The 27,026-nt window shown below is 39.1% G+C and overlaps 1 protein-coding gene across 1 annotated transcript in view; it reads right to left on the reverse strand.

The window, feature by feature from the left end:
* QRFPR (pyroglutamylated RFamide peptide receptor) overlaps nt 1–21,964 on the reverse strand; it is a 56,113-nt gene extending 34,149 nt beyond the window's left edge. Inside the window, exon 1 of the mRNA XM_041759409.1 lies at nt 21,623–21,964. Within this exon, the coding sequence (XP_041615343.1) occupies nt 21,623–21,962 (340 nt within the window). The 5' untranslated portion in view covers nt 21,963–21,964. The remainder of the gene's footprint in view (nt 1–21,622) is intronic.
* Nucleotides 21,965–27,026: the final 5,062 nt, after the last annotated feature.

Raw genomic sequence — 27,026 nt, forward strand, 5'->3', positions numbered from 1 at the left:
TTAAAAATTGTGGTGCTGAATGATACATTTATTGTAGAAGTTTGAGACTTAAAAACAAATAGGGGCACCTGGGTAACTCAGTCCTTTAAGCATCCATCCAACTCCTGACATCAGCTCAGGTCTGGATCTCAGGGTCATTATTTCAAGTCCTGCATTAGGCTCCACAACCAGCATGAAGCCTCCTTAAAAAAGAAACAAAATCAAACAAATAATAATTCCACCGAGGAAATATCAAATGAAAAGACATTTTTTAGGATATATCTGTAAATATAAACACACTACCTTAGAGTTTTATTTCTAAATTCATTTATAAATAATCCATATCTTCTGGTTTCATTTATCTGTCTTGTACCCTTTTATTCTGCAAACTTTACTCAAATTATCTGACAATTCTTAGTTGTCTTTACATATTCAAGAATGTGGCAATATGAAAAATAACTGACATTCTGTGTGTACATAGACTGGAGTGGTACCCAGAAAGACTTTGATTTAGGATGAGTAGGCCTTACAGATTGCAAAATCTTCAGGTTTTTAATTGTGAAGCCAAAGCTACACCAGTTAGGTAGTTTTGCTCAGAGTGCTTTCTTCAATTACTTTATAAGACTCTTCTGGGTGTATATTTGTACCAGACAACAAGTTCAATAGAGTAAAATTGTGTGTCTCCTGTTATTTTTCTTCTAATTTTCATTATTCTAATGGCTACAAGTACTATTTTAGAAAAATAACTGAATTGTTTTTTTCCTCTCCACTAGTGGCAGTAATTAGACTTTCAAATGACAGAATTAAATGAGCCCAGGTTAAACATTAGAGGAATACAACAAAAAGCAGTATTACTGTGGTTTCATTACATTAAAAATGTTAAATAACTCATCATCAAGTAATGTAGGAGGAATTTTTCTGTATGTATATTATAAAAGATATGAAAAAGGTCAGATTAGGCATTAGAAAAAATTCTTTGAAAATAAAGCCAACAAAATGTATTCTGAAGCATCCTTCCCAAGAATTGCTAAATTAAATTTTAGAAATATTTATGCAGTTTATTTACTCAGTTTCTCCAAACATACAATAATCTCAAATTAGTATAAACTAATCTCAAATAGTGAAAATGCTAAACAAATTATATGTCAATAAGATGTAAATTATTAAATTTATGAATACTTTAAAAGGAAGCAGAAAACTAACTGAAATCAAGCAGTAAACAAATAATATATACATGTGCACACACAAACACCCAAACATTAAAAGGTTTCTATTTTTCTGAAAATATATGCAGGACAAAACTAAAATATAATACACTAAAATGGTCATTATAATTCTTTCTAGATGTCAGAATATATAATTTTTATTTAGATTTGTTTTATATGTTAGGATGTTTTGGACTGCAAATAAAAGAAAATTCAACTCAAGTGGATGAAAAAATAAGGAAAAGCTATTATTTCACATAGAAGGCACTCCAGAGGTAGGAAAGTAACAGTATGGTAATTCCACAGCAGAATGATTTCACCACAGATTGAGTTATCTCCATTGGGTTACTTCGTGCTCCTCAGCATGGTTTTGCTTTTGTTCTTGGGATTGTGCCTTTGTACAAATAAGATGACTTTAGTATCTCTAAGCACTGCACCTCAAACAATATTCAAAAAACAAAAGGGTAAAGGGAAGTATATATTTTTTGCAAGCCCTTCATAAAAATGAGGAAAACCTCAGACCCTGTGAACAAAATGGATTGCATGTCCATTTTTAAACTCATTATTGACAAGGAGGATGAAACTAAAAATATTGGCTTAAATTAATCAAATTCAACTCCTAGAGCTGGGAAGGAGGGGTCCTAACCTTCCCTAAAGAACATGCCCACCCAATACCTGAACATATCAGGTTTTGGCTAGCAAGGAATAACATCAAACAAGACCTAATAAATGGAGAGTTATTATATATGTATAGGGTGATTGTGTTATTTTCCTAATGCTGCTAGAACAAATTACCACAATCTTAGTGGCTTAAAAGACACAAATTTATATCTTATAATTCTGTAAGTCAGTTGTTTAAAATGGGTCTGTGGGGCTACATTCCTTCTAAAGACTGTAGGGGGGAATCTGTTTCCTTGCCTTTTCCAGTGTCTAGAGATTGCCCACATTCCTTGGCTCATGGCCTTGTATCATTCTGATCTCTGATATAGTTGTCACATTTCTTCTCTACCTCTGACATTCCAGACTCCCTTTTATTAAATACTCTGTGATTGATTGGGCCAATCCAAATAATCCGGGATAATTTCCCCATCTCCAGATCCTTTTGCCATGTAAGGATATAAGGTAATAGAGTATAAGGTAATATTGTAGTAGGTTGTGGGGATTATAATGTGGAAATCTTTGAAGGACTGTTCTGTTTTCACACAAAATGTTAATATGACAAATTATACAGTGACTTGACATTATAAAGATGTCAATTTATCTCCAAAACTATAAACAAATTGAACACAATACCTATCAAAATTCCAGGGTAATTTTTTTTTTTTTTTAGGAAATTGACAAACTTATTGGTTTTAAATGTATATGGAATAATAAAAGTCCATATATAGCTAACTCATCTCTGTAAAAGATAGTCAAGGAGTAGGGGACTTTCCTTATTCAATATTTAGATATGCTAATGACCTTTGCAATAAACGCTGCAGCACACAGGCAACTAGACAATGTTTCAAAATTGAAACTTAAGAAGGAGGGAAATCGATTTATAATTAAAATGGCACCACAGATCAGTGAAGAAATTATAAGCTGTTTGTTTATTAAGTGCTGTAAAGAAGACTAGCTCTCTATATGGAGAAAAATAAACCCGGATGTCTACCTTATATCATATACAAAAATATACAAAAATGAACTTTAAATAGATAAATTATCTGCTGTAAACAAAAGTATTAGGTAAACATAGCAACCTGGGTAGAAGTCAGATGAGCCCATTTCTGAAGATAGAAACAGTCACCATCACTTAGTTACATTTTCAGCATATTCTCCCCTCTAGGGAGATATTCAGATCCCCCTTCCCAAAAACAGAATGTGTGTCTGTTGAGAATTCCAAGAGCTAGCCCCAGATTTTAGGCCCTCGAAAGCACTTGTGGAGGCCGAGAAAATTAAGGCCATTCTACTTTAAGTTCAGCGTTAGCACAAGTACAGCCATCCCAGGCCCCCCTTGAGTAAGAGCTGAACTTCACATTACTTCAGTTACAGGAAAAAAACAGCCTATAGCTTAATGTCCTAGAAAGCCCTAGAAAGCCCTATATTAGAAAGAGAACAGAGCCCAAGCCAAGGGCAGGAAGCCCCATATTAGAATGAGAACAGAGCTCATTGCCCTTGAACCCCATATCAGAATGTAAACAGAACTTGAGAAATTCCCCCCCCCACTTCTGGAGGTCCCCTAGACCAGCCCTTAAAACTCAGCTGAAACCCACCTCGGGGTCCAAGTCTCTGCTCCGCTCTGTCGGGTATACTTGGACCCAAGCTCGAGCTTGTAAATAAACCCTCTTGTGTTTGCATCAGTGTCAGCTCCTTGGTGGTTTCTCGGATACCTAATCTTGGGCACAACACACTGGCTCTCAAACTTGGCTACATGTTGAAATAACCTGGAAATCTCTAAAAGAAATTGATGCCTAAATCTCACTCTGAAAGATTCTAATTTATGGAATATGAGTCACACCTTAGCGTTTTAAAAAGTTCCCTTCCCGAGTGGTTTTAATATGTAGTGAAGTTTGAGAACCACTAGGGTGGAAATGGATTTGAAAGCGAACCTTCATTTCAAGGTCTATCTTTCTAACATTACTTCCAATTGTGGGGGGCTGGGGAGGTCTTGGAAGGATATTCTTAGTCCATCATATTGATTTTTCATTCTATATTTTGTTTTCTCATTCATTCATGCATTTGTTCATTCATTCACTTAAGGCTTTTTAAATACAGACCAAGACAAAACATAAACACTCCAGCTGTTCTTCATGGAAATGATAGAGGAAAGTTTGGTTCTTGTTTCACAAAGAATGAATCTCACAGACAAAGGAGAGTGAGTAAAGGGATAGACGTTTATTAAGTGAGGATACAGAGAAAGCTCTCAGAAGTGAGAGGTGTTCCAATGGGTTGCAACTGGGGGATTGTAGGGTTGGTCTTTTATTGAGAGCCTAATCAGGGAACCTAAATTTTTTTAAGGTATCCATTAATATCATCATTGAGTGAGGACTAGTGATAACATCTTTAATGACTTACTTCCTTTTTAGGGTGCGATAATTCTTTGTTGATCACAAGTAGCTGATATAACATCTTCCCCACCCACACCTAGAGCAGGGTGGTCTGGCCTGTTCCATTATCTCTGGTTTCCTTACACCTCAGCGTTTTGGGGATTTTTGTGGGCCTGCTTCTGTGGCCCCTGCCTAGTCCTGCTTAGCCCCATTTGTCCCTAACTCAGAAAGAGAGCAGACATTAAACAATATTCCACAAATAAACATTTAGTTACAAGGTAGTATTCCAAACGATTCAGTTTGAATAGACACAAGGATAAAGGAATCAAAATATTTAAAAACCAAAAGCAAAATGTTAAAGTTGTGAAATGATAAAAGAAAAATATGCATTTAGGCAATAGTGACAAGTAATACCAAGAATGCTGTCTATTATTTATCATCCACATTACAAGGGATACAAGTGAAGATGTGCTGGTAAAAGTTAACAACCAGCTCTCCAAATTAAAAAGAAGAAAAGATCCTGATTTGTAGTGTTTGCTAATTTCCTTGACATAAATAATCTCACCATGGCCATTTCCAAACTACCAATACGGTATGAACGGATGTGGAGTTGCAAAGAGACGCACACAGTTGGTTCTCATGAGCTGATGCAATCTAGCTCTAGTATACCATTAGACACCTGATAGTGTTCAAATAAATTATAACTAAAAATAATGCCAACTAATATATGTTTTATGGCCTCTTTTTTGGTTTCGTTTTCTTTTCTGTTCTTTCTCTGTCGTATCTGAATCACTATTCTCAAAAAGACTAATTGGAGGAGGTTTACATTTTATAGATGAATTCTTGTGATAGTTAATTTGATGTCAACTTGACTGGATCATGGGATGCCCACATATCTAATTAAGCAATATCTCTGGGTGTGTCTGTGAGGGTGTTTCCAAAAGAGATTAGCATTTGAATTGATGAACTGAGTAGAGCAGATGGCCCTCCTCACTGGAGTGGGTATCATCTAAACTTGTTGAGAGCCTAAATAGAACAAAAAGACAGAGGAAGTTTGAATTTGCTCTCTGCCTGACTGCTTGAGCTGAGAAATTGGTCTTCTCCTATCCTAGCATTCCCTGGTCCTCAGCCCTTCAGACTCAGACTGGAATCCACACACAGGATCTCTGGCTCTCAGGCCTTTGAACTACCACCACTGGTGGCTTTCTTGGACTTCTGACTTGCAGACAACAGATTGTGCAACTAACTATGGGAACCAGTTCTTATAATAAAATATAATTTTTTAATATACATAAAATTGGTTCTGTTTTCCTGGAGAAGCCTAATATGTTATCTTTCATCTCTTTCTCTGTACTGCTCTCATTAACTTCTGGAGTTTTGCAGCAGCATGAAATTCCATCTCTGCTCTCTCCTGCTGTCTCTTCTTTTGTCCCTGTTTAGTACCCTATACCTGTCAGAAGTGTCCTTGGCTGAGCCACTGATGATGGTGTGCAAAGTTAAAAGACTAACTTCCCCTCTATTAACAATTATTCACCACTTACCATGTGCTGGGCACTGTTCTAGCAAGCATGAATTCCAGCCGTAACCACCATAAAATCCTTGTAGCAACACTATAAGGTAGTTACTATCTCCAGCTGAGAAAGAAATGAGGACTAAAGCAAATTCCCCTCAGGTCACTCCTATATTCCATAGTGATGGAGCCAGCAGTCTGACTCCACAGTCTATTCTCTTTGACACCATAGAAGACAGCCCCTAAATCACAGGTTTTCAATACTAGTGCAGGCCTTACAAAAAAGTGAGTGTTCATTGTGTCTCAATGATTTGGAAGCATCAATGCTATTTCTTTTAAATTACTTCACTACCTGCCAAATTAATACAACTCTATTCTCTACTTGTGTGTATATTTAGACTGGAAGATGTTGATTGTCGCCATTCCTTCTCTGCATCTCATCCCTATGTTCTTCACATTTCCTATTGCTCTCCCCCTCTGTTTTTCTAACTGCTAGTTTTGGGTAACATTTTTTCTAAAATTTATTTGAGTGGAGGGGCTCCTATGATATAATTTACTAATCTCTAACTTCACACAGTCCAAAAATTAAAATATAGTATCCAGAAAGAGTACATACTTCTCCTTTTTTTTTTTTTTTTTTAAGTAAAAGCTCTGTTTTTACTGCAGTAATAAAAAACAGAGCTAGGAGGCCCTCGGTAAAAATCATATGTAAGACAGCCATTCTTCCACTCAGCCACCACTTATGTCTTCTGACATAATCTAATCTAAGGAGTTTGCCTTTGTCACAGTCTCATTTATACCCACACTTCCAAGATGGATAAAGAACTTACTACTTTATTAGCAGCTAATCACAGGTAAATCAATTTTTCAATTATCTGTGTCCCTTTAAATTGTATCATCAATTCCTCCAGTTTAGTAACCCTATTGTGACAGTTGGCTGGAAGGAAGTATAGTCACTGTGTAGCAATAGGCCCAAATCATGGCACTGCTGAGCCCTGCTGGGTTTAACCTGTTTATGGTCAACTGTACTTGCTCTAACCCAACTCCCTTGCCATCACTGGTTTTGGGGGGTTTTTTTGTTTGTTTGTTTTGTCTTGTTTTTTTTTTTTTTTTTAAAGATTATGTATTTATTTATTTATTTATTTATTTATTTATTATTTTATGATAGTCACAGAGAGAGAGAGAGAGGCAGAGACATAGGCAGAGGGAGAAGCAGGCTCCATGCACTGGGAGCCCGATGTGGGATTCGATCCCGGGTCTCCAGGATCGCGCCCTGGGCTGCAGGTGTCGCTAAACTGCTGCACCATCAGGGCTACCCCCAACAGTGAGTTTGACCACAACCCGCAGTAAGAAATACTTTACCATTATACACACACACAACTAAAGGTATTTCTTACTATGTGTGTATATATATATTTATATATGTGCGTACACACAACCAAAAGTTTTATCATATAAATGTTCTTTGATATTTTCTATTCTAATATATTTGGTTTTTTTCTCAATTGATAATCCTGACTCACCAAAAGACTTCATGACTTAAGACATTGCAACTCCTATTTTGAGATTCACTGCCCTAGACAGTGATGCCTCTGCTCCAAAATGAAGTTCAAAAAAAAAATCAAAAAAAAAAAAAAAAACAACAAAATGAAGTTCAAACTCCTTAACATAGCACCAGAAGGCTCTTCATGTTCCGTCTTCCTTTCTCTTCAGTTTCATCTCTCATCACTTCCCCTTTGAATGCTAAACTCCAGGCCTACATAACTACTTATAATTTCCAGGAAGCCTGATGTCTCTCAAAATCTTTACAATATCTACACCATGTACTATTCACCCTTGTGTCTCAGTTCAACATAGTGGTTGGTATCTACTAGGCATTCAATAAATAATAGGTGGATTAGTAAATACATGAATGAATGAACAAATGGAAAAGTTCTATCAACATCTATTTAAAAAATATACTTTGACTATAAAATCCCATCAATTTCACTCTGAAAATCCAGACATTGGCTACAGAAAGGAGAAAAAACATTCAATAACCTAGAGGTTTATTAAGAAAAATCGTAATTTCTGAAATCCAGAGTCAACGGTTTCCTAAAAGCTTATTTACTCAGGAAATTTTCACCCATTTAATTTGGGTCAGCTTGATTTTTTTGTCATCAATAAATCAAGCCCACAAGTAAAGTTGATTGCGTACTAAATTTTGTGCCCTTCTTGGGATAATGATGACTTAGAAAAATAGGGTGCAATGGCATAAGTCCTGGTTACTGTAGTAACGGCTTTTATGGTATAATAGATAATTAAGGAGAAGTATTTAGCCAATCTATTTGCTAATGGGAAGTGCTCAATAGGTAGCCTTTCATAGTTGGTCAAAATAATCTATCCTGTGTTCATCAGAAGCAAAAGTGGAACACAGCAACAGTATATTATAAACTAGCCTTGAATTTCCTTGTGCATATGGACCACACGGTTAATTTCATTAAAATACAGATTCTGATTCAGTAGGTCTGGAATGGAGTCTGAGACCGTTTCTTTTTTTTTAATTTTTTTTTAATTTTTTTTTTAAATTTATTTATGATAGTCACAGAGAGACAGAGAGAGAGGCAGAGACATAGGCAGAGGGAGAAGCAGGCTCCATGCACCGGGAGCCTGATGTGGGATTCGATCCCGGGTCTCCAGGATCGCGCCCTGGGCCAAAGGCAAGCGCCAAACCACTGCGCCACCCAGGGATCGCCCTCTGAGACCGTTTCTAACAAGGTTCCAGGTGATGCTGATGCTGTTGGTTCATGGAACAGATTCTAAGTGACAAGAACAGTACACAGTATACTGAAGACTATTTTGCTCCTAGGGAATATTATTTCCTGACACAAGCATTTTTGTTACCTAGGTAACTGGGCCACAAGTGGGCCCTACCACTGCTTGACCTAATGACTTACTGTGTCTTCAGAACTGTTTTAGCAAAGGAGAAGCCTTCCCTTGGACTCCTTCTCGGACAATGAGTTTCTTTCCCCTTTTCGAATTAAAGGAATCAGTACAGTGTGTATCTTCTAGTTACCAGTGAAGCAGCCAATTTTTATTTATCTCTTTTTGTCAGAAACTTAAAAGAAATTAGTAACTTTGTTAACTACTCTCTAGTGCTGAAAACATGGGGAAAAGATATATAAGAGCCATGCAGGGATCCCTGGGTGGCGCAGCGGTTTGGCGCCTGCCTTTGGCCCAGGGCGCGATCCTGGAGACCCGGGATCGAGTCCCACGTCGGGCTCCCGGTGCATGGAGCCTGCTTATCCCTCTGCCTGTGTCTCTGCCTCTCTCTCTCTCTCTGTGACTATCATAAATAAATAAAACTAAAAAAAAAAAAAAAAAAATTAAGAGCCATGCAGAACCCAAATAGCTCAGTATAGAATTTTGACTTGTATGATTCTCACTTAATAATTTTCTGTTAGGGATTTCCTTAAGGTTTTTAATGGAAGATAATCAAATTCCATTCTTATATAATCAGTTTTCCATCTGTCAGTAACATTTGTAAGTTAAGATTTTCTGACAATATTAGAAAAGTGTGGGTGTTTTTTTTCCCCAGTTCTCTTCCTTCTTAAAAGGTCTTTTTTCTTTTTTTTCCTTTTTGCTATACACTTTTCTCCAGGAAGAGCAAAATAGGCATAGGTGTACAGTGTTACTTTAAATACAGAGAAAATCTTTCTTTGACATGTTTACTACAAGAAAGACCATTGAAAATCAAGTCTGATAAGGATATAAAGCAAAGCCAATTTAGAAAATAACCAAGGTTCATACTTGGCTGACTTAAAATTCTCATCATTGTTATTGAAATATTGTTGCAAATATATTACAGACAACTGTTCTAAAACTTTGAGAATTTCACAGATAATTTAAAAGAAATGAATCAATCAACCTCTCTGGAATCCATATAAGCCTAGTGCATTTTGCAGCCTCTTGTGATTTCCTAAAGAAGGGACCCAAACTACATCTTAACTCAGGCCCATCCTACCAGGCTAAGGCAATGACCTTCTCTCCAACTCTGTTGAAAGATAGGCCCAATATGGGGCACATGAACCACTTGTCCCTCCTAGCCCTTTGTTGACTGAACTATAATTGGATCCAAAGTCTAAGTCAGTCAAATTCCTTCTCTTTGGGCTTACGACATAAGAAACAGAACAAGAGATAAAGCCAATGGGTATACAGAAAAGCCTGTATTGTATGGATGGAGATTTCTGTGATTTGTCCTGCATAATTGACCACTGTGACCTACACATATGCAGGCAGGCTAAAGAATGTTGTTCAGTGAGGTTTGTGCTGCATGAGTGACCTCGGGAGCCTGATTAGTTGACAATAGCTGGCCTCCAGATCAGAATTGGCCCTTCTGGTCTGGATGCTAAGAGCTATAAATCTTGCATTACATCCCCTCCAGCTCCAGGCTGGGCTGGCCCCCAAGAATGGGATCTGGGAAGGGAGGCAAGCACACCCTAGCCCAGGCTCCTTGAATATGTAATGACATGTTAACATAGGAATGCAGCTTCCTCTAAATTGCATATAGGAGAACAAATGTTTAACTTCAGACCCTGGCATGTGTCCTATAAATATGGCCCTCATAGGGATGGTCAGTTGGAAGTCTCACCTGAGGAGAGGATGCTCTGCCCGGGCCTCTGAATTGGGACTCCATCCTGGCTGTATCCACTGAGCTTCCCCAGCTAATGAGGTTGGACATTATAAGTACCCAATCTGATATAACTCTGTCTTATTCTCCTCTTCTGGTTATTATTTCCCTCATCTATCTGTAGATTTCCCTTTTCTTCTGTTTCTATTAGATTTTTATAATATCAATAAAGTGTTTTTCTCCCCTTCAAAACTGAGAGGAGGGCCACTGTGAATCTTCAGAACAGAGCCATGAGTAAGAGTGGGAGTCATAAGGGTTATGAGAAGGTGTTTAGAAAATCTAAACACAAACAAATATAGCGGGGGCAAAATTAGTCTATGAGTTTTCCTAGGTTCTTCCTCTCCTCCACTCCTCTCTCCCTAACTAAAAGACATATCTGCAGGATAGTTCCCTCCATGGGCCATTTTATTAACCAGATTGTGTGAAATAATTTGGGTCAGAAATCAGGATGGGATATTTGCATAAATAAGAGTGAGATTTAAGGAGAGAGAGGGAAAGGGTAGGAGGTGGGAGAGATTGAGAGAGAGAGAACTGGGGGGGGGGGAAGGGGAGAGGAATAGAAATACGAACAGTGAAGAGGAGAAAGGCTCATGAGGATGGAGGGAAGGAAGTAGGCAGTAAGAATGTCCACATGGAATTGGAGCATATGTTCATAATCAAGGGAGGTTTCCTTGGGTTGGGATGGAGAAGTTGAGAGACCTTGAGGTCCTGCATTACAAGATGATGGTGGGAGTCAGTGACAGCTTTATATTAATACTAGTGTGGCAACATTGTGTCTACGTGTGCTGCAGGCTTGAAAAGACACATGATCTTTGCAAGATGAAACAAGTTCTGTGGCACACTACTAAGTGTAATAGTAAAGACCTGAATGAAATGAAAGAAAGGGGTTTTAGGCAATAATTTTGTGAGTTAATGAATTAAAATCTTTTAAAATTTCTTTGAGACATGTAAGTAAAGAATAAAATTATTTTATATTAGTGTTGGTCACTGGACTAGGGCTCTTTGAATTTGACACTTGGTGCACTAGGATTTATTCAGCTTTCCAAGAGTACAAAGCAGAAGGTGGAAGATACAGGGTAAAAAAAGATCGAATGAACTGAAAGACTGACTACTATGGGAGTAAAAAGCAACCGGATTTAATAAGCAAGGCTTTGTCTACTGGTGGAGTGAGGTAAAGTCACATTTATGGCCGAGCCCTGGAAATTCATGAATTCTTCATGCTGAGCTCCACACAGCTGCTATTTTAGGTTCCTCTTCAGTTTCCATGAGACCTACCTGTTACTGTCCTTAAATTCAAGACATCCCTCTCTTCTTTACTGCTACAAAATAGGCTTGCTATAACTCCAATTATTTGAAGTAAATTGAATCTTCATTTCTTGCAACCAAAAAAGGAAAGATATACAAAAGATAAATATGATCTCATTCTTCTTTATATCACAAAAATAAATACAATGGACTCCTTAAAAGCATCAAATATTAGTATAATGACAGATAAGGTGATATATGTTAATACATTCAAAAAATATTTATTGAGAACTACTATGTAGTATCGAGAGCTTTCTATTACTGGGCAATTAAATGCTGGATAAACAAGAGTTGAAGTCTTTGCCATTCTAGGAGGAGACAAAAAAATAGGCAAATAGATTTTATCTTCAAAGTCATAAAGTTCACATGTATTATTTCCTCATCACTGAAAATTTAATTGAATAATGTGCTCACTGAATTAACCAGCTGTTTTTGCATCTTGAAAACACAGTGTGAAGATCTGTACTGTATACCTAATGATTCTATTTATAAGTAATATAAAATTTTAACAGGATCTACATCTTGCTCAGAGTGGAGTTTTACTTCGTTAAGTCTTCATTTGTTTTAAGCATTAGACCAGTGCTAATTTCCAAGGCTTCATCACCTTGCTTTTTTTTAAAAAAAAGTAAAACTGTCCTTTTAAAATACATTTCCACTCTTCCTTCCTCAGACCCACTGAGGAAATCACTGCTTGTATTAGGTTTATATTTACACTTAGATTGGATTTTGACCCAAAAAAGTCCTCCTTGTAAAAATAAATCCTTTATTGTTTATATTAATGCAGTAAAGGAAAAGTTCTAAAAGGCCAAGCATGTTGCTCTATCTGTAGAATAGCTTGACAGTACTCCTAAACCAGTCAATATGGACTTCTACAAATATGTATGTGTTAAGGTTCCAAGCATCAGTAGACAGGTGAGCAGAGCCAGAGCGTCAATGTGCAGGAGTCCATTCTCAGGAAGGTTTCTGGGGAGAAGACCAGGATAACTCTTCATTTCAGAAATTTGTCCTCCAGGTCCCAGAAACCCACATTAGCTCTACTGGAATGAGGCATGATTTCTCTTTCTGCAGTGCATTGTGTGTTTCATCACCTGCTTCTGCCCTGTTTGTGCACAGTGCTGCCTACAAGTAAATATTTTCATGGTAATTATTCAAGACTTTAGTAACAAGAATAAGTTATACATGAACAGGATTGTTGATAATTGTTTTATATAAATGTATATCATATGTCTTTGGGAAATTAATATTACAATTATAATTTTTTGACTCTATCATCCTTATTAACTATAAATCTATTGCGGGATCCCTGGGTGGCGCAGTGGTTTGGCGCTTGCCTTTGGCCCAGGGCGCGATCCTGGAGACCCGGGATCGAATCCCACATCAGGCTCCTGGTGCATGGAGCCTGCTTCTCCCTCTGCCTATGTCTCTGCCTCTCTCTCTCTCTTTCTCTCTCTGTGACTATCATAAATAAATTAAAAAATTTAAAAAAAAAAAAAAAAATCTATTGCACACACAAACATGCCTAACATTTTAAATAGAAATACTTTGCAAATGTAAACAACAATCAGCTTCCTTCCATTAGGTACCTACCACTAAGTGCCAAGTTCCTTTACACATTAGGTCATTCTTTCTCACAGTAGCCCTATAAGTTAGGCATAGCTTTTCCCAAATTTATAGGTGGGGAAACTACAGTAAAGAGAAATAAAATAATTGTTCCAGTGTGAAACACTGTGTTTGCACTCTGCAAATAATGCTGCAGATATTAAATGCATCTCAATTTCACAAAGAGGTTTTTTAAAAAATGGTTTTTTTTACACATGCATTGAAAGGGACCTTCAAGTTCTTTTCAGGTTTTATAGGTGAAAGTTTGCATAGGTGGAAGTGTATAAATGTTGCATACTTCACACTGAAATACAATGGGAAATCTTAAGAACTGGATATGCACTACAATTTTTGATAACATACAACATGATGTAAAATTTGCAACTTTGTTGTGGTTTCTGCCACTGCATCGACCACTGGGGGGCAACATCATACATAATTTTATAACTTCTCTGCTTGGTCTCCTAATAGGGGTGGACAGAATGCAAAGAAATGTAGTTAATAGTTAATTCAATAATTTATGAGTCGTAAATGGTGCAACAGGATGAGAACCCAGTATTGTCCACTCTAGAGTACATACTCATTTTCACTGCACCAAACTGTCTCTCTCTTTTACTTCTCCCAGGTTATGAGAACACATTATATTTTAAGGAGAATTCCACTAGTCCTTAATAATCTGCAATCCTTCTGGTACTACAGCCACAGGAAGAACAAATTTAGTCTTGCCTACACAGATAAAAGCAATAAACACTTGAGTATTTTAGAATCAATCATTAGAAATCAATCCTTAATTTTAAAATAGGAAATAAAACAACAAAATAATCTGTGAATACACATTTGAGTTGAAATAGGGAGGTTTTTTTGTTTTGTTTTGTTTTGTTTTTAGATTTATTTATTTTAGAGAGATGGGGTGGGGAAGAGCAGGGGAAAGGACAGAGGGAGAAGGAGAGAAAATCTCAAGCAGACTCCACGCTGAGTGTGGAGCCAGACTCCGGGCTTGATCCTAGGACCCTGAGTTCATGATTGGAGCAGAAACCTAGAGTTGGATGCTTGACCAACTGGGCCACCCAAATGACCCCGAAATGGGTAGTTTTAAAGAAAAAATGAGCTAATAGCTCTTTCTTACTACCTGACAAAGACAATCCAAAAATGAAACTGCAGTATAAAAGATGTGAGACAATATTATCCTCCTTTTCTTAAGTTATTTAAGATAGGCTTCTCTACTTGCAAACAAGAATCCTAATAAACCACCCACTGGTCAAAGAACATGCTAAGCTATGCTCTAGAAAAGCAAATGAAAAAGGGAATTCTTTTTATTCCTTCTAAATGCACAATGAAATTTTCAAATTTTCTCATTGCCAAATTCTTTTGTGTCCTGATTTTAAGTAAACCGCTGTTGTCCTATGTAGACAGACTCATACAAATCCCATTGCTGTTACTACCACCCTCCAGCTTTCTGAGAAAACTTAGTGAGTTTCCTGACTACAGCATCTTTTCTTTGTAAAGGGTGCACATAATTGATTCTAGAGAAGATTACCCAGAGACTAGCCCCAGGGCAAAATTTTTTGACTTCCAAACTACTGTTGCTGTTGGGCCTTCTCTTTGATTTACTTCTTTTATTTTTTTTACTACTCCTCTACTTCAGTGAGTCTATTCTTTGTCAATAGCTTTCATCATTACCATTAAAAGGTTTTTTAAAAGCCCCATAATAAAAAAAAAAAGCCCCATAATACTGTTGATTCTACATCAGTTTTACCATATTTAAATTTCCCTGGGGATGCTGACATTTCTAAAATGTTAGAGAAAAGGGAAAATTATTATTATTATGTTTTCTAACCACTAAGCAAATAATAAAATAGACCTGAAGAAGTTCCAGTCTAATTCCTTTGCTCTGAGCTGGCCCCCTAAATTAAGATCTTTTCACCACATAATAATTCAATAACTTCCTTTAAAAAAAAAGATTTTATTTCTTTATATGAGATAGAGAGGCAGAGAGAGTGCACAGGCAGGAGGGCGAGGCAGAGGGAGCTGGAGAAGCAGGTTCCCTGCTGAGCAGGGAGCTAATGCCGGTGGGTGCAAGGCTTGATCCTGTAATTCTGGGATCCCAGGATCATGACCAGAGCCAAAGGCAGAACCTTAACCAACTGAGTCACCCAGGTGCCCCAACCACTTCTTTTAATAACCCATTTCACAGTTTATCAGGTTGAAATCTCTAAAAACTCACCTAGATTTTTTTTAAGGTTTTATTTCTTTAGATAAAGAGAGAATGAGAGTGGATTGAGGGGGAGAAGGGGAGGGAGAGAGAATCTCAAGCAGACTCTGTGCTCCTTGGGCCTCCATCTCCTGACCCCTGAGATCATGACCTGAGCTGAAATCAAGAGTTGGACGCTCAACCAGCTAAGTCACTCAGGTGCCTCTCACCTAAATTTTTTGTGCAGTACACAGTGAGTGTTCTTTTCTTTCCTACTTTCTTTCCTTCTTACTAGGAGGTTCTTCCTCCCAGTAAAATCCTTTTTTTTTTACAAATATGAAATCTTATGCAAAACCCAATTTATTATAAAGAGAGAAGGGAGCTGTTTTGTTGAAGCCTGCGAGCCTGCCTGCCTGCTCCACATTCACCCAAACCAGCCACCAAGGCTCTGGGTAACATGGACTGAAAATCTTGCTGTGGGGTGTGCTCATTTAAAATTAGAGTTTTATTCTCCAGGCGAGAAAATAATTCTTTTAGTCTTTCATCATATGTCAGGTATCCCAACATTATAATCATTTTTGACTTCTTTCTAAATCCACCGTGAAAGACTCCAAAAAAGTTTAGGGCTTTAGTGAAGATGTGGTTGGCTGAGTAAAATGGAAGAATTGCCTCCGAGTTCCATGTCAGGCTCCATTTTATACAACTTACTTGTAGATCTTCCAAGCATTGTAACTCCAATTGCTATTTTTTTTCTGTATAATATAGAGCAAACTTGCACTGGTGTAATTGGCAGGCACTGTGCCTCTTAAACACCTTACATCCAATATTTCATTTCACCTCCACAGCAGCCCAAGCCTTGATGCTGTCAGCATTTGCACTACTTCAGTGGTTCTTCACCTTGGCTACAAATTATATTATTGGCGGACTTTTGAAAATCCAATACCTAGGTATCACACGCAGATCAATTAAATCAGAATTTCTAAAGGTAGAAGCCAGGCATCATTTTAAAGCCTCTCCGGGTGATTCTGTATGTTTGCAAGACTGAACTACCACTCTAAAAGGAATTTCCCATCAGCTGCTGAGAAAGTTAATTTTTACATTTTCTTACCCAAGCAAGTAGTCTTCAAAAGTAATAAATATACATGAAAGTGCACTTCTCCCGGTGAGGCTGCCATTACTTAGGCTATGTTTGGAACTCCTTTTTTGTAATTGCTTTTAGTCAATTTACCAGTCCTCCCTAGAAAATTCTTTTCAGTGCCCACAGCAGGATTGCATGGAGGTGCAGAGAGCTCTGGGTGCACCTGAGGAGGCCATCCCTTCCCCTGGCTGTGAGCTTACCCACAACAGGATAAAAACTAGGAGAATCCTGTGGCTCCTGGCAAGGCCATCAGCACCTCCCCCTCTCAATTCATTAATGCTGAGAGCCATAAAGGAGGCTAGAATGAGTACTGGTTTTCTACCTCCTTCTGGGAATTCTTCAGACTTAATCCCTCCATGTTTTAAGATCACATTTAACTTCAGTCACCATGAGTCCCATTCTCCTAGACTAGCCATGTCTCTGGACCCAGTCCAGGCTCTAAACATCCCCATTCTGACTCAAGCCTCCCTGTTCCTCAACACCTGCTTTCTCCACAGTGCACTCTGGAACTCTGACATCAACAAAATCCCCTGCCTTCATCATTTTTTCTTTGAATGCCACCTTCCCCTTCTTGCTCTAACTGAAACCTAGCAATTATGGATATAACTTTTCTACACCTATAATATCCCGGTACACATAGCAGATACCCAGAAAAAGCTGAATACAAAAAATGACTCAGAGTACTATTGATAATAGTTTAGATCCTGGGCAGAGAGACAAGGTAGGGTGAAAGAATGTTGGATGCTAACAAAATATCTAGGTGTAAATGCCTAGTCTGATAGCAGAGGAATTAGAGCTGAAGATAATTAGATCCTGATTGCAGAATCATCAGCAAAGGAAGGAGGGTCCTGATTGGAGCCTCTAGGCAGAAATGGATGATGAAAAAAAGACCATGTGCTAGGCTTCAGTGGACACACACTCAAAAACTAAGAGGAAGTGTGCGAACCATCAAAGAGCAGAATATAAAGAAATAGACATAAAGAAAACTAAAAAGGAAAAGACAAGCTTATGGAAACCTAGAGAAGAGACAATAATGTTCTGGGGCATTGTTCAGAAGCAAAATCTACCATATGGAATTTAGTTGAAAAGAAAAAGGAACATAGTCAGTGAATTTGGAGGAACATGTAGATATTTCCAAGAAAGATATTAAAGGAGAAGGAAAAAAGAGACAAAATGAGGAAGAACAGGCTGCAGATAAGGAAACATAAATTCCCTGGCCCCAAGAGTACAATGAGCAAGTTCACTGCTGGAGTCTGACCAAAAGATTGGCGAGCAGAATGCACACAGGACTTCCAAGACTTAACTCCTAATTTCTATGACAACACAATGCCATCCTCTTATTAGTGATTAAAAAAAACCAAACAAACCATAAGCAAATGCTATTTACTATTCTTAGGGGAAGAGAATCCCTACTCCTGCTAGCTCTGTGTTGGGTATTCTGGGGAGTGGTGGTGTGGGAGCGAATCAACTGGTGGGTCAAAGAGCAGTGGCATTAGGATGGTAATGTCAAACTTATAGAAGGACTCCACATACACTTGTCTCCATGCTGAGCAACACTTAGATGCTGAATTTAGATCTCCTTCTAAGTTGAGTGTAATTCATATAAATAAACTAAATATTTAAGGATGCACTTCGTTGCACCTATCATTTATGGTGCCATCACTATACCAAAGAAAACTCAAAGTCTTTGCTCAGTGATGTGCTGGTAAACAACTGTGTGGTTTTGTGTGGTTGTTTACTTGTTTGTTTTTAAAGATGTGATTTGTAGCTGATGATGTCCACAGTGTAAATTCTCCTATCATGACTGATTTCAAGCCAACCACATGACTTCTCTGAATGGGGAACTGGGTAGAGATGTGCACAATGGTCTATAAGTGAGTGCACAGATCATTTTTAAAGCCCCTTAGAAGGTTCTCTGTGCAGCCAGATCTGTGAATCACTACTTATGGTGGTGCTTCTCAAATTTTATGTGTTTATGAATCACCTGGGGATCTTGTCCAAATGCAGACTTTGACTCAGTAGGAAATGTTGGTCCCTAGCAAGGAAGAGAAGTGGACTAAAAAAAAGAAGAAGAAAACTCATGTATAGCCCTATGTTTGTCAGAAATGTTTGAGAGGGAGGCTTTGAAGGAAAGTCACAAACCAGAGGTCCATGAATTATTTGTGGCCAAACCCACAGAGAGGTTTTATTTTACCCAACTGCATTTTACTTTTTAAATCTGAACTAAATGCAAAAAAAAAAAAAAAAAAAAAAAAAATTGAACTAAATGCCAAGATCACAAAATCCTATATTCTCAGCTTCTCTGGAGAAGAAAAGGAAGAAAAGAAAGAAGAAAGAAAGAAAGAAAGAAAGAAAGAAAGAAAGAAAGAAAGAAAGAAAGAAAGAAAGAAAGAAAGAAAGAAAGAAAATTACAGCAACAACAAAAGATCTGACAATTCAGGGCACACACCCCTACCTGCAGGGGTCTGCCTTTAGGGGAGGTACTGAGGCTTTCCTCTGTCACTGTTGCCTCCTAGAGGTCCCTACTGTTTTATTTATAGTTTCTTCTACACCCCTGAAGGAATTTGGAGGGTATTCATATTTTAGGTTTGGCATAACTGATACTTTTTCCTCCCCAAGTTGCACTAACCTACCTTTCTGTCTCATTTCCCACCATTGCTCACATATAAACTATATATTCTTGAAATGACTTACATGGTGTTCTTAGGACTTCATCATCTTCTTTCTTTCCTCCAAACTTTGAATTGACCCCTGTTCCTAGAGTACACTCCATCCTTCTTTCTCTGTTAGAAACAATCTGAATCATTCTTCAATATGTAACTCAAAGGCCTCCTATTTGGGGACAACTTCCTGACTTCTGTGCTCCTACAGCAGAGTGGATCCTTTTCTATTAAATCCTATATTTGCTCATTTGGGGATATTTTCTATTTTCTGAGACCCAAAAAGGGATCAGATAAGCTTTATTCAGTTTTTGTATTACCAAGGTAGAATGCTTTGCCATCAGGATCCTCAATAGCTTTATAAAATAATGAATCGTGATTACCTTTGAACTGTTACTCTATCCTCACCCCAACCTGTAAAATACATGCACAATACAGTGTCCTTTTTCAGCATTTAGAAGCTATAGTGCAATGTCTTCCATGAACTAGGAAGCAAGGAAAACAGAAAGTTTAAGAAAACTTTGCACTGCTCACTTAAGTCCTGGAGATGAAAGATCCACCCTAGAGTATTCCTCAGGCATAATCTCCCAGTATGGCTAAGGTCTAAACATCTGCCTCATTCCATTTCCAAGCTTCCAGAATTCCTAATACTGTGTTGAAAAGCTGAGGCCCAGATGTGTTGAATTAACATGTATCAGAGCCAAAGTAGTAATCCAGTCTCTGGATTCCCAGTATAACATCCCACATTTCTTATGTTCACCTTTACAAACAGAGCTATAATCCTCCAGCAATACATACGTGCTTCACAAATCTGTCTTCACAAATATGTAAAAATGAAAACTCCTCTCAAAAAAATAAGTTATATATGATGATAAAAGTTTACCCATTAATTTTATGGGGTGAGTTGCACCAGGCAACTTTAAAATGCCCAAGTACAATGATTTCATCAGAGTGCATAAGAAAGGCTGTAACCCATAAGTCAGTGTAACTTCCTGCATTATGTGTCACTCTCACATCAACACTACGTTCTCTAACGTTTAGTGCATTTTTGAAAATATTTACATTATAGATGAGATGGGAATCAAATATTTTAGCCTCTTCACCCACTAACAAAAAACCCAGTGCAAATTAATGGAAAACAAAAAGCAATGCAAGCGAAAGAAATTGGAGATCTCAAATTGTTAATGGTAGGATGAAAGAAACTCTCTGTGAGATTAAAAGGAAGCAGCCAAGGAGTGGAAATGGCAGGGCTTGAAGAGATAATGATCCATTTCTCTCAAATCCTCTCTGTATCTGCAACCATTATTCTAAGAATTTTGATGTGGTCTCAAGAATGCACCCTTCCATGGCAATGGGGTTACAACCAGTGCTTCCTCCCCAAGGCACACCATTAAACACTCATGACAGGGACACCTGGGTGGCTCAGCGGTTGAGTGTCTGACTTTGGCTCAGGGCGTGATCCCGGAGTCCTGGGATCCAGTCCCACATCAGGCTCCCTGCATGGAGCCTGCTTCTCCCTCTGCCTATGTCTCTGCCTTCTCTGTGTCTCTCATGAATAAATAAATAAAATCTAAAAACAAACAAACAAACATGACGATAGAGGACACTACTGCTTATGGACTAGAAGATGCTCTATAGCCGTGTGTCTGTAAAGACTGGATCATTTGGGGGAAGTGCCCTATTTTTTCTCAACCTCCAGGTACTGCTCCCAGCTCAAAGACTCTGAATGGCTTCTCTGCCCTTTCCACTCCCCTTTTAAGGAAAGGGGAGAAATCAATGTCTCCTTTATCAATCAGGAGGGGGTTGTGTCTTCTCTGTTCCCTCTGCCTGCCTGACTCTGTGAATCCCATCTTGAAAGAAAAGGAGTAATTCGAGATTGCCCCCCCTCCCCTACCGCCCCCCGAAAACATACATGTAAGTTGGTTTCACCGGTTTGGATGCCACAGAAGCAACTGTGGGGTGAGCCCGGAGGCTCACTTAAGAGAAAAGAGTGGATATTGGTATTTTTATTATTTGAAATACTTTAATCTTACTTTTATAAGAAAATAGAAAACAAACTCTAGTACGATTATGGGAAAAGGAGCTCAAACAACTGATCAGCGGTGCGAACCCCCCCTCCCCTGCACCTTTCCTAACATTTTCCTGCGTCTTTAAGCGACAAGTGGGAGAGACGTTAGAGACCCAATCGAGTGGCCCCAAAAACTTCTCTCCAAGGGAGCGCAGGTGAGTTGGTTCTAAGAAAGGGCCCGGATTCGTTTGGTCGAGAGAGAAATGTTAGGAAGAGCGGGGCAGGAGAGCCCCGGGGGCGGCGGGGGAGAGGGCGCGGCGCGGCGGGCTCACCTCCCAGCCAGGTGTCGGAGACGTTCTGGAGCATGGTGACCGGGATGCAGAAGAAGGCGATGAGCAGGTCGCTAAGCGCCAGGGAGCAGATGAAGATGTTGGTGACGGTGCGCATGGCCCTGCGGCGGGTCACCACGTAGACCACCAGCGCGTTGCCGAAGAGCGCCAGGGCGAAGATGAGCACGCCCGTGAGAACCAAGGCCAGCTTGGCGCGCCCCGGCAGCTCGGGCGTGTAGACCAGCGGCCGCAGCCCGTAGCGCGCGATGAACTGCTCGCGGCTCAGGTTGTGGTCCCGCAGCAGCCGGGACAGCTGCTCGGGGGTGACGTTCAGGGCCTGCATGCCGCGCGCTCCCCGGGCCCCCCGCCCCCCGGACGCGCCCACAGCCCGGGCTCGGTCTCCCGGAGGTTCGGGGGACCCCGGGCGGCCGGGATGGGAGACGCGAGGCCGCGGCGCGGGGCGCCGTCCCGGTACCACCAGGGTTCGTCCGCGAAGAAAGTTCTCTCGACTGCTGGGGCGGGCGGGAAGGCTGGGTCCCTCCGCCTCCCAGTCCCCAGCCTTCGGGTGCACGCGCGGCCCCGGCTCCAGAAGCCGCGGAGGGGGTGGGGCTGCAGCTCTGCACCCCCCTCCCCGCGGCCCGCCCCGGCCCGCCCCGGCCCGCCCCCGCCGGCTCCCGGGCGCCCACCCCCGCAGGGCCCGGCTACACCCCCCGCCCCCAGCGCCCTACGGCCCAGGCCCGGGGGATGCTCCTGTGCCAGACCAGTATCAGGGCTTCTACCGTCTCACGGTTTCTTTTCTTTTTTTATATATAAATTTATTTTTTATTGGTGTTCAATTTGCCAACATACAGAATAACACCCAGTGCGCATCCCATCAAGTGCCCCCCTCAGTGCCCGCCACCCAGTCACCCCCACCCCCCGCCCTCCTCCCCTTCCACCACCCCTAGTTCGTTTCCCAGAGTTAGGAGTCTCTCCTGTTCTGTTTCCCTTTCTGCCATCTCCCACTCATTTTTTCTCCTTTCCCCTTCCACTATTATTTCCCCTATTCCCTTTCACTATTTTTTTTTCTTATAGAAACGACAAATACCCAGCATTTGCTTCCACGTGGATGGAACTGGAGGGGATTATGCTGAGTGAAGTAAGTCAATCGGAGAAGGACACACAGTATATGGGCTCATTCATTTGTCTCACGGTTTCTCCTCTGACGAAGTAATGTGGGCCACAGCTACCCAAGGCAACATGAGATCTATTTTTAGTTTTTCCTGGATTTTCAAAGAATAATTACAGCACGCAGAAAATTGCAGGCATAAGAGCACCTGGGTGGCTGGCTCAGTGGTCCAGTGTCTGCTCTCTGCTCAGGTCATGATCCCAGAGTCTTTTTCTTTTTTTAAGATTTTATTTATTTATTTATTCATGATAGACCTAGAGAGAGAGAGAGAGAGAGAGGCAGAGACACAGGCAGAGGGAGAAGCAGGCTCCATGCAGGGAGCCCGACGCAGGACTTGATGGATCCTGGAGTCTTGAGATCGAGTCCCGCATTAGGCTCCCATCAAGGAGCCTGATTCTCCCTCTGCCTGTGTCTCTCGTGAATAAATAAATAAAATCTAAAAAAGAGAAAGAAAGAAAGAAAGAAAGAAAGAAAGAAAGAAAGAAAGAAAGAAAGAAAGAAGAAAGAAAGAAAGAAAGAAAGAAGAAAGAAAGAAAAGAAAGAAAGAAAGAAAGAAAGAAAGAAAGAAAAAGAAAAGAAAGAAAGAAAGAGAAAGAAAGAAAGAAAGAAAGAAAAAGAAAGAAAGAAAGAAAGAAAAAAGAAAGAAAAAGAAAAAGAAAGAAAGAAAGAAAAAGAAAGAAAGAAAGAAAGAAAGAAAGAAAGAAAGAAAGAAAGAAAGAAAGAAAGAAAGAAAATTGTAGGGATAGTAGAGAGAGGTCCCATGTATCCTTTATCTATTTATAGATATTTATCTTTTATCCCGTTGATTATATCTTACTTGATTATGATACAATACAAACCCAGGATTTGACATAGGTAGGATGTGTGTGTAAGGTCTATATCATTGTATCCCAAGTGTAAATTCCTGTAACCATTCCCAAGATCAAGATAGAAAACTATTCTTTCAGGACAATTATCTCCCTCCTGCTATCTCTCTGTAGCCATACCAAGCCCCCCCCCCCCCCCCCCCCCCCGCCCCCGTCAGTCCCTACCCCTGGTAATCACCAATCTGTTCTCCATTTCTATACTTTTGACAAAGGGTAATATAAACAGAGTCACACGTTATAGTAGCTTGTTACATTCATTTTTTCCTACTCTGCATAATGCCATTCAGATCCACCCAAGTTGTTAAGAATATCAATACTTTTTCCTTTTTTATTGCTGAGGATGTACCACACACTTTGTTTAACCATTCATGTTTAGTAGGCATTTTGGTTGTTTCCAGTTTGGGGCTATTACAAATAAAGCTGCTATGAAGAATCATGTACAGGTTTTTGGGTGAACATACATATTTCTTTCTCTAGGAAATGCCAAGAAGTTTGATTGTTGAGTCTGTAGTTTATATTTAGGTTCTGAAGAAATTGCCAAATTACTTTCCAGAGTGGCTTACATTTTACATTTTCTGTAGCAGCATATAAGAAATTCAGTTTCTCCACATCCTTACCAGCATTTGGCATTGTCACTAGTTTTTTTTTTTTTTTTAACTGTTCTAAGAAGTGTGTAGTGATATTTCCCTCAGCTTTTAATTTGCATTTCTCTAATGGTTAATGATGAACATCTTCTCATGTGCGTATTTGTTATCCCAGTATTTTCTTCAGTGAAATGTCTTTTCATGTATTTTGCCCATTTTCTAATTGAATTGTTTGGTTTATTTGCTATTAGTTTTGAGGGTTCTTTTTATATTCTAGATACCCATCTTGTGTCAAAGTGGTTTGCAAATATTTTCTTCTAGTCTATTTCTTGTTATTTATCAATTTAGTAGGGGCTCTCACAGATTAAAGTTTTTAATTTTTAATCAGTGCTATTTATCAATATTTATTTTTTGATGTCCAGAGTAATACCTCTTTATCAAATCTAGTGTCCCCCAAATTTTCTTCTATATCTTTTTCTAAAAATTTGATAATTTTACATTTTTCATCTTAGGCTTTCTGTTCTGTTCCACGCATTGATCTTTGTGTCCAACTACTGCCATGCCACACAGCCTTGAAAATTGTCTGGTTTTGGGGGGATCCCTGGGTGGCGCAGCGGTTTGGCACCTGCCTTTGGCCCAGGGCGCGATCCTGGAGACCCGGGATCGAGTCCCACGTTGGGCTCCCGGTGCATGGAGCCTGCTTCTCCTTCTGCCTGTGTCTCTGCCTCTCTCTCTCTCTCTCTCTCTGTGACTATCATAAGTAAATAAAAGTTATTTAAAAAAAAGAAAATTGTCTGGTTTTGGTCAGTACTTATATGTAAGTATTGAAATCAGGCAGAGTGATTTTTCCCACTATATTCCTCCTTTTCAAAATTATTTTGGATACCCTAGGGCTTGTGGCTTTTTGTATAAATTTTGCAATAAATTTGTCTGTGTCCACAAGAGAAACCTTGCTGAGATTTTGATAAAAATCAGTATCTTTACTCTGTTGAGTCTTCCAATCTGGAAATAGAATATGTCTCACTGTATTTTTAGGTCTTCTATGATTTCTCTGATCAGCACTTTTCAGTGTTCAGCATGTAAGTCCTATATATGCTTGTTAGATTTGCACTTAAGTATATCTTTCTTTAAGCATTGATGCATAATATTGTATTTCTAATTTTCAGTTCCATGTATTCATTACTATAGAAATATGGTTTATTTTGTATGCAAATCTCAAAACCTGTCATGTTACTGAATTCACTTATTAGTTCTAGGAGATTTTGTTGTTGTAAATTTCTTGGGATTGTCCACTTAGGCAATCATTGCATTTGAGTAGAAGGGCGGTTTTATGTCTTCTTTTCTGATTTGTATGTCTTATATTTCCTTTTCTTAATTTATTGCAGTGGCTAAATCTTCCAGTGCTACGTTAAGTGGCTGTGATAAGAATGGGTATCTTTGCCTTATCCTCAGTCTCAGAGGGGGAAGCATTCAGTCTTTCACTACTTAGGGTGAGGTTAGCTACAAATGTTCTTTATCAATTTGAGTATATTCCCCTCTAAATTTATTGAGAGACTTTATCATAAATGATGCTGAATTTTGTCAAATACTTTTTCTGTAGCAATTAATGCAATCATTTGTTGCTTTTTCTTTCACCCTCTTAATGTGGATCACATCGATTAACTTTTGAATATTGAAGCAACCTTGAATATCTGAAATAAACCCTGTTTGGCCATGGTATATTCTTGTTTTTACATATTGTTGAATTTTTTAAAAGAATTTTCATGTCTAGCTTCTTAAGTAATACTGGTATATGAGTTTCTCTTTTTTGTACTATCTTTGTCTGGTTTTGGCATTATAAAATAAAAGAAAGTATATATTACTCTCTGCCTCTAGTTCCTGGCACAGAGCTCCTGAAATTCTTGTAATTTCCTAAATGATAAGAATACTATGAGCATCTTTTGTTCTATCATTTGATCTTTGATTCCAGTTCCTTACACAGAGCTTTTAGATCCCTTGGAATTTCCTGGCTGATAGAAATATCTTTTGTTCACTTGAGATGACTCTTGGTGAGCTCCTGGATGGGGGCTTGTCACCAGAAAGATAAAGCCAAGACTAGGAGATTGGAATTTTCAGCCTCATCCCCATTTGGGGATGGACTTAATAATTAATTGTGCTTATATAATGAGGCTTCCATAAAAATTCTAATAGTACAGAGTTTAAGAACTTCCAGATTACTGAACACATGAAGGTCCTGGGAGGGTAACACTCCTGGCAAGGGATGAAAGCTCTGCACACCTTCCCTCATACCTTGCTTTATGCACCTCTTCCTCTGGATGTTCATAAACATTCTTTATAATATTTTTAATAATAAACCAGTAAATGTAAGTGGTGCCCTGAGTTCTATGAACCATTTTAGCAAATTATCAAATCAAAGGAGGGGGCAATGGGAATCCTGATGTATAGCTAGTAGGTAAGGCATACAGGTGACAAACTGAGACTTGTAATTGGCATCTGAAATGGTGTGTGTGTGTGTGTGTGTGTGTGTGTGTGTGTGTGGTGTCTTGTGTCTGTGTAACTGAACCCATAAAGTGTATGATCTGACACTATCTCTAAGAAGATAGTGTCAGAATTGAATGAAGTTGCAGGTAGTGTCAGAGAATTGTGTGATGTGTAGAAAACCTATATACCTAGTATCAGAAGTATGCTAGTGGTAGTAGTGTGAGTATAAAGGATAGATATACAGAGGTGTGTTTTTCCTTTATAGGTATCCAGGTAATATTGGCTTCATAGAATGACTTGGGAAATAT

Source organism: Vulpes lagopus, chromosome 6 (assembly GCF_018345385.1).
Source record: "Vulpes lagopus strain Blue_001 chromosome 6, ASM1834538v1, whole genome shotgun sequence".
Classification (NCBI taxonomy): domain Eukaryota; kingdom Metazoa; phylum Chordata; class Mammalia; order Carnivora; family Canidae; genus Vulpes; species Vulpes lagopus.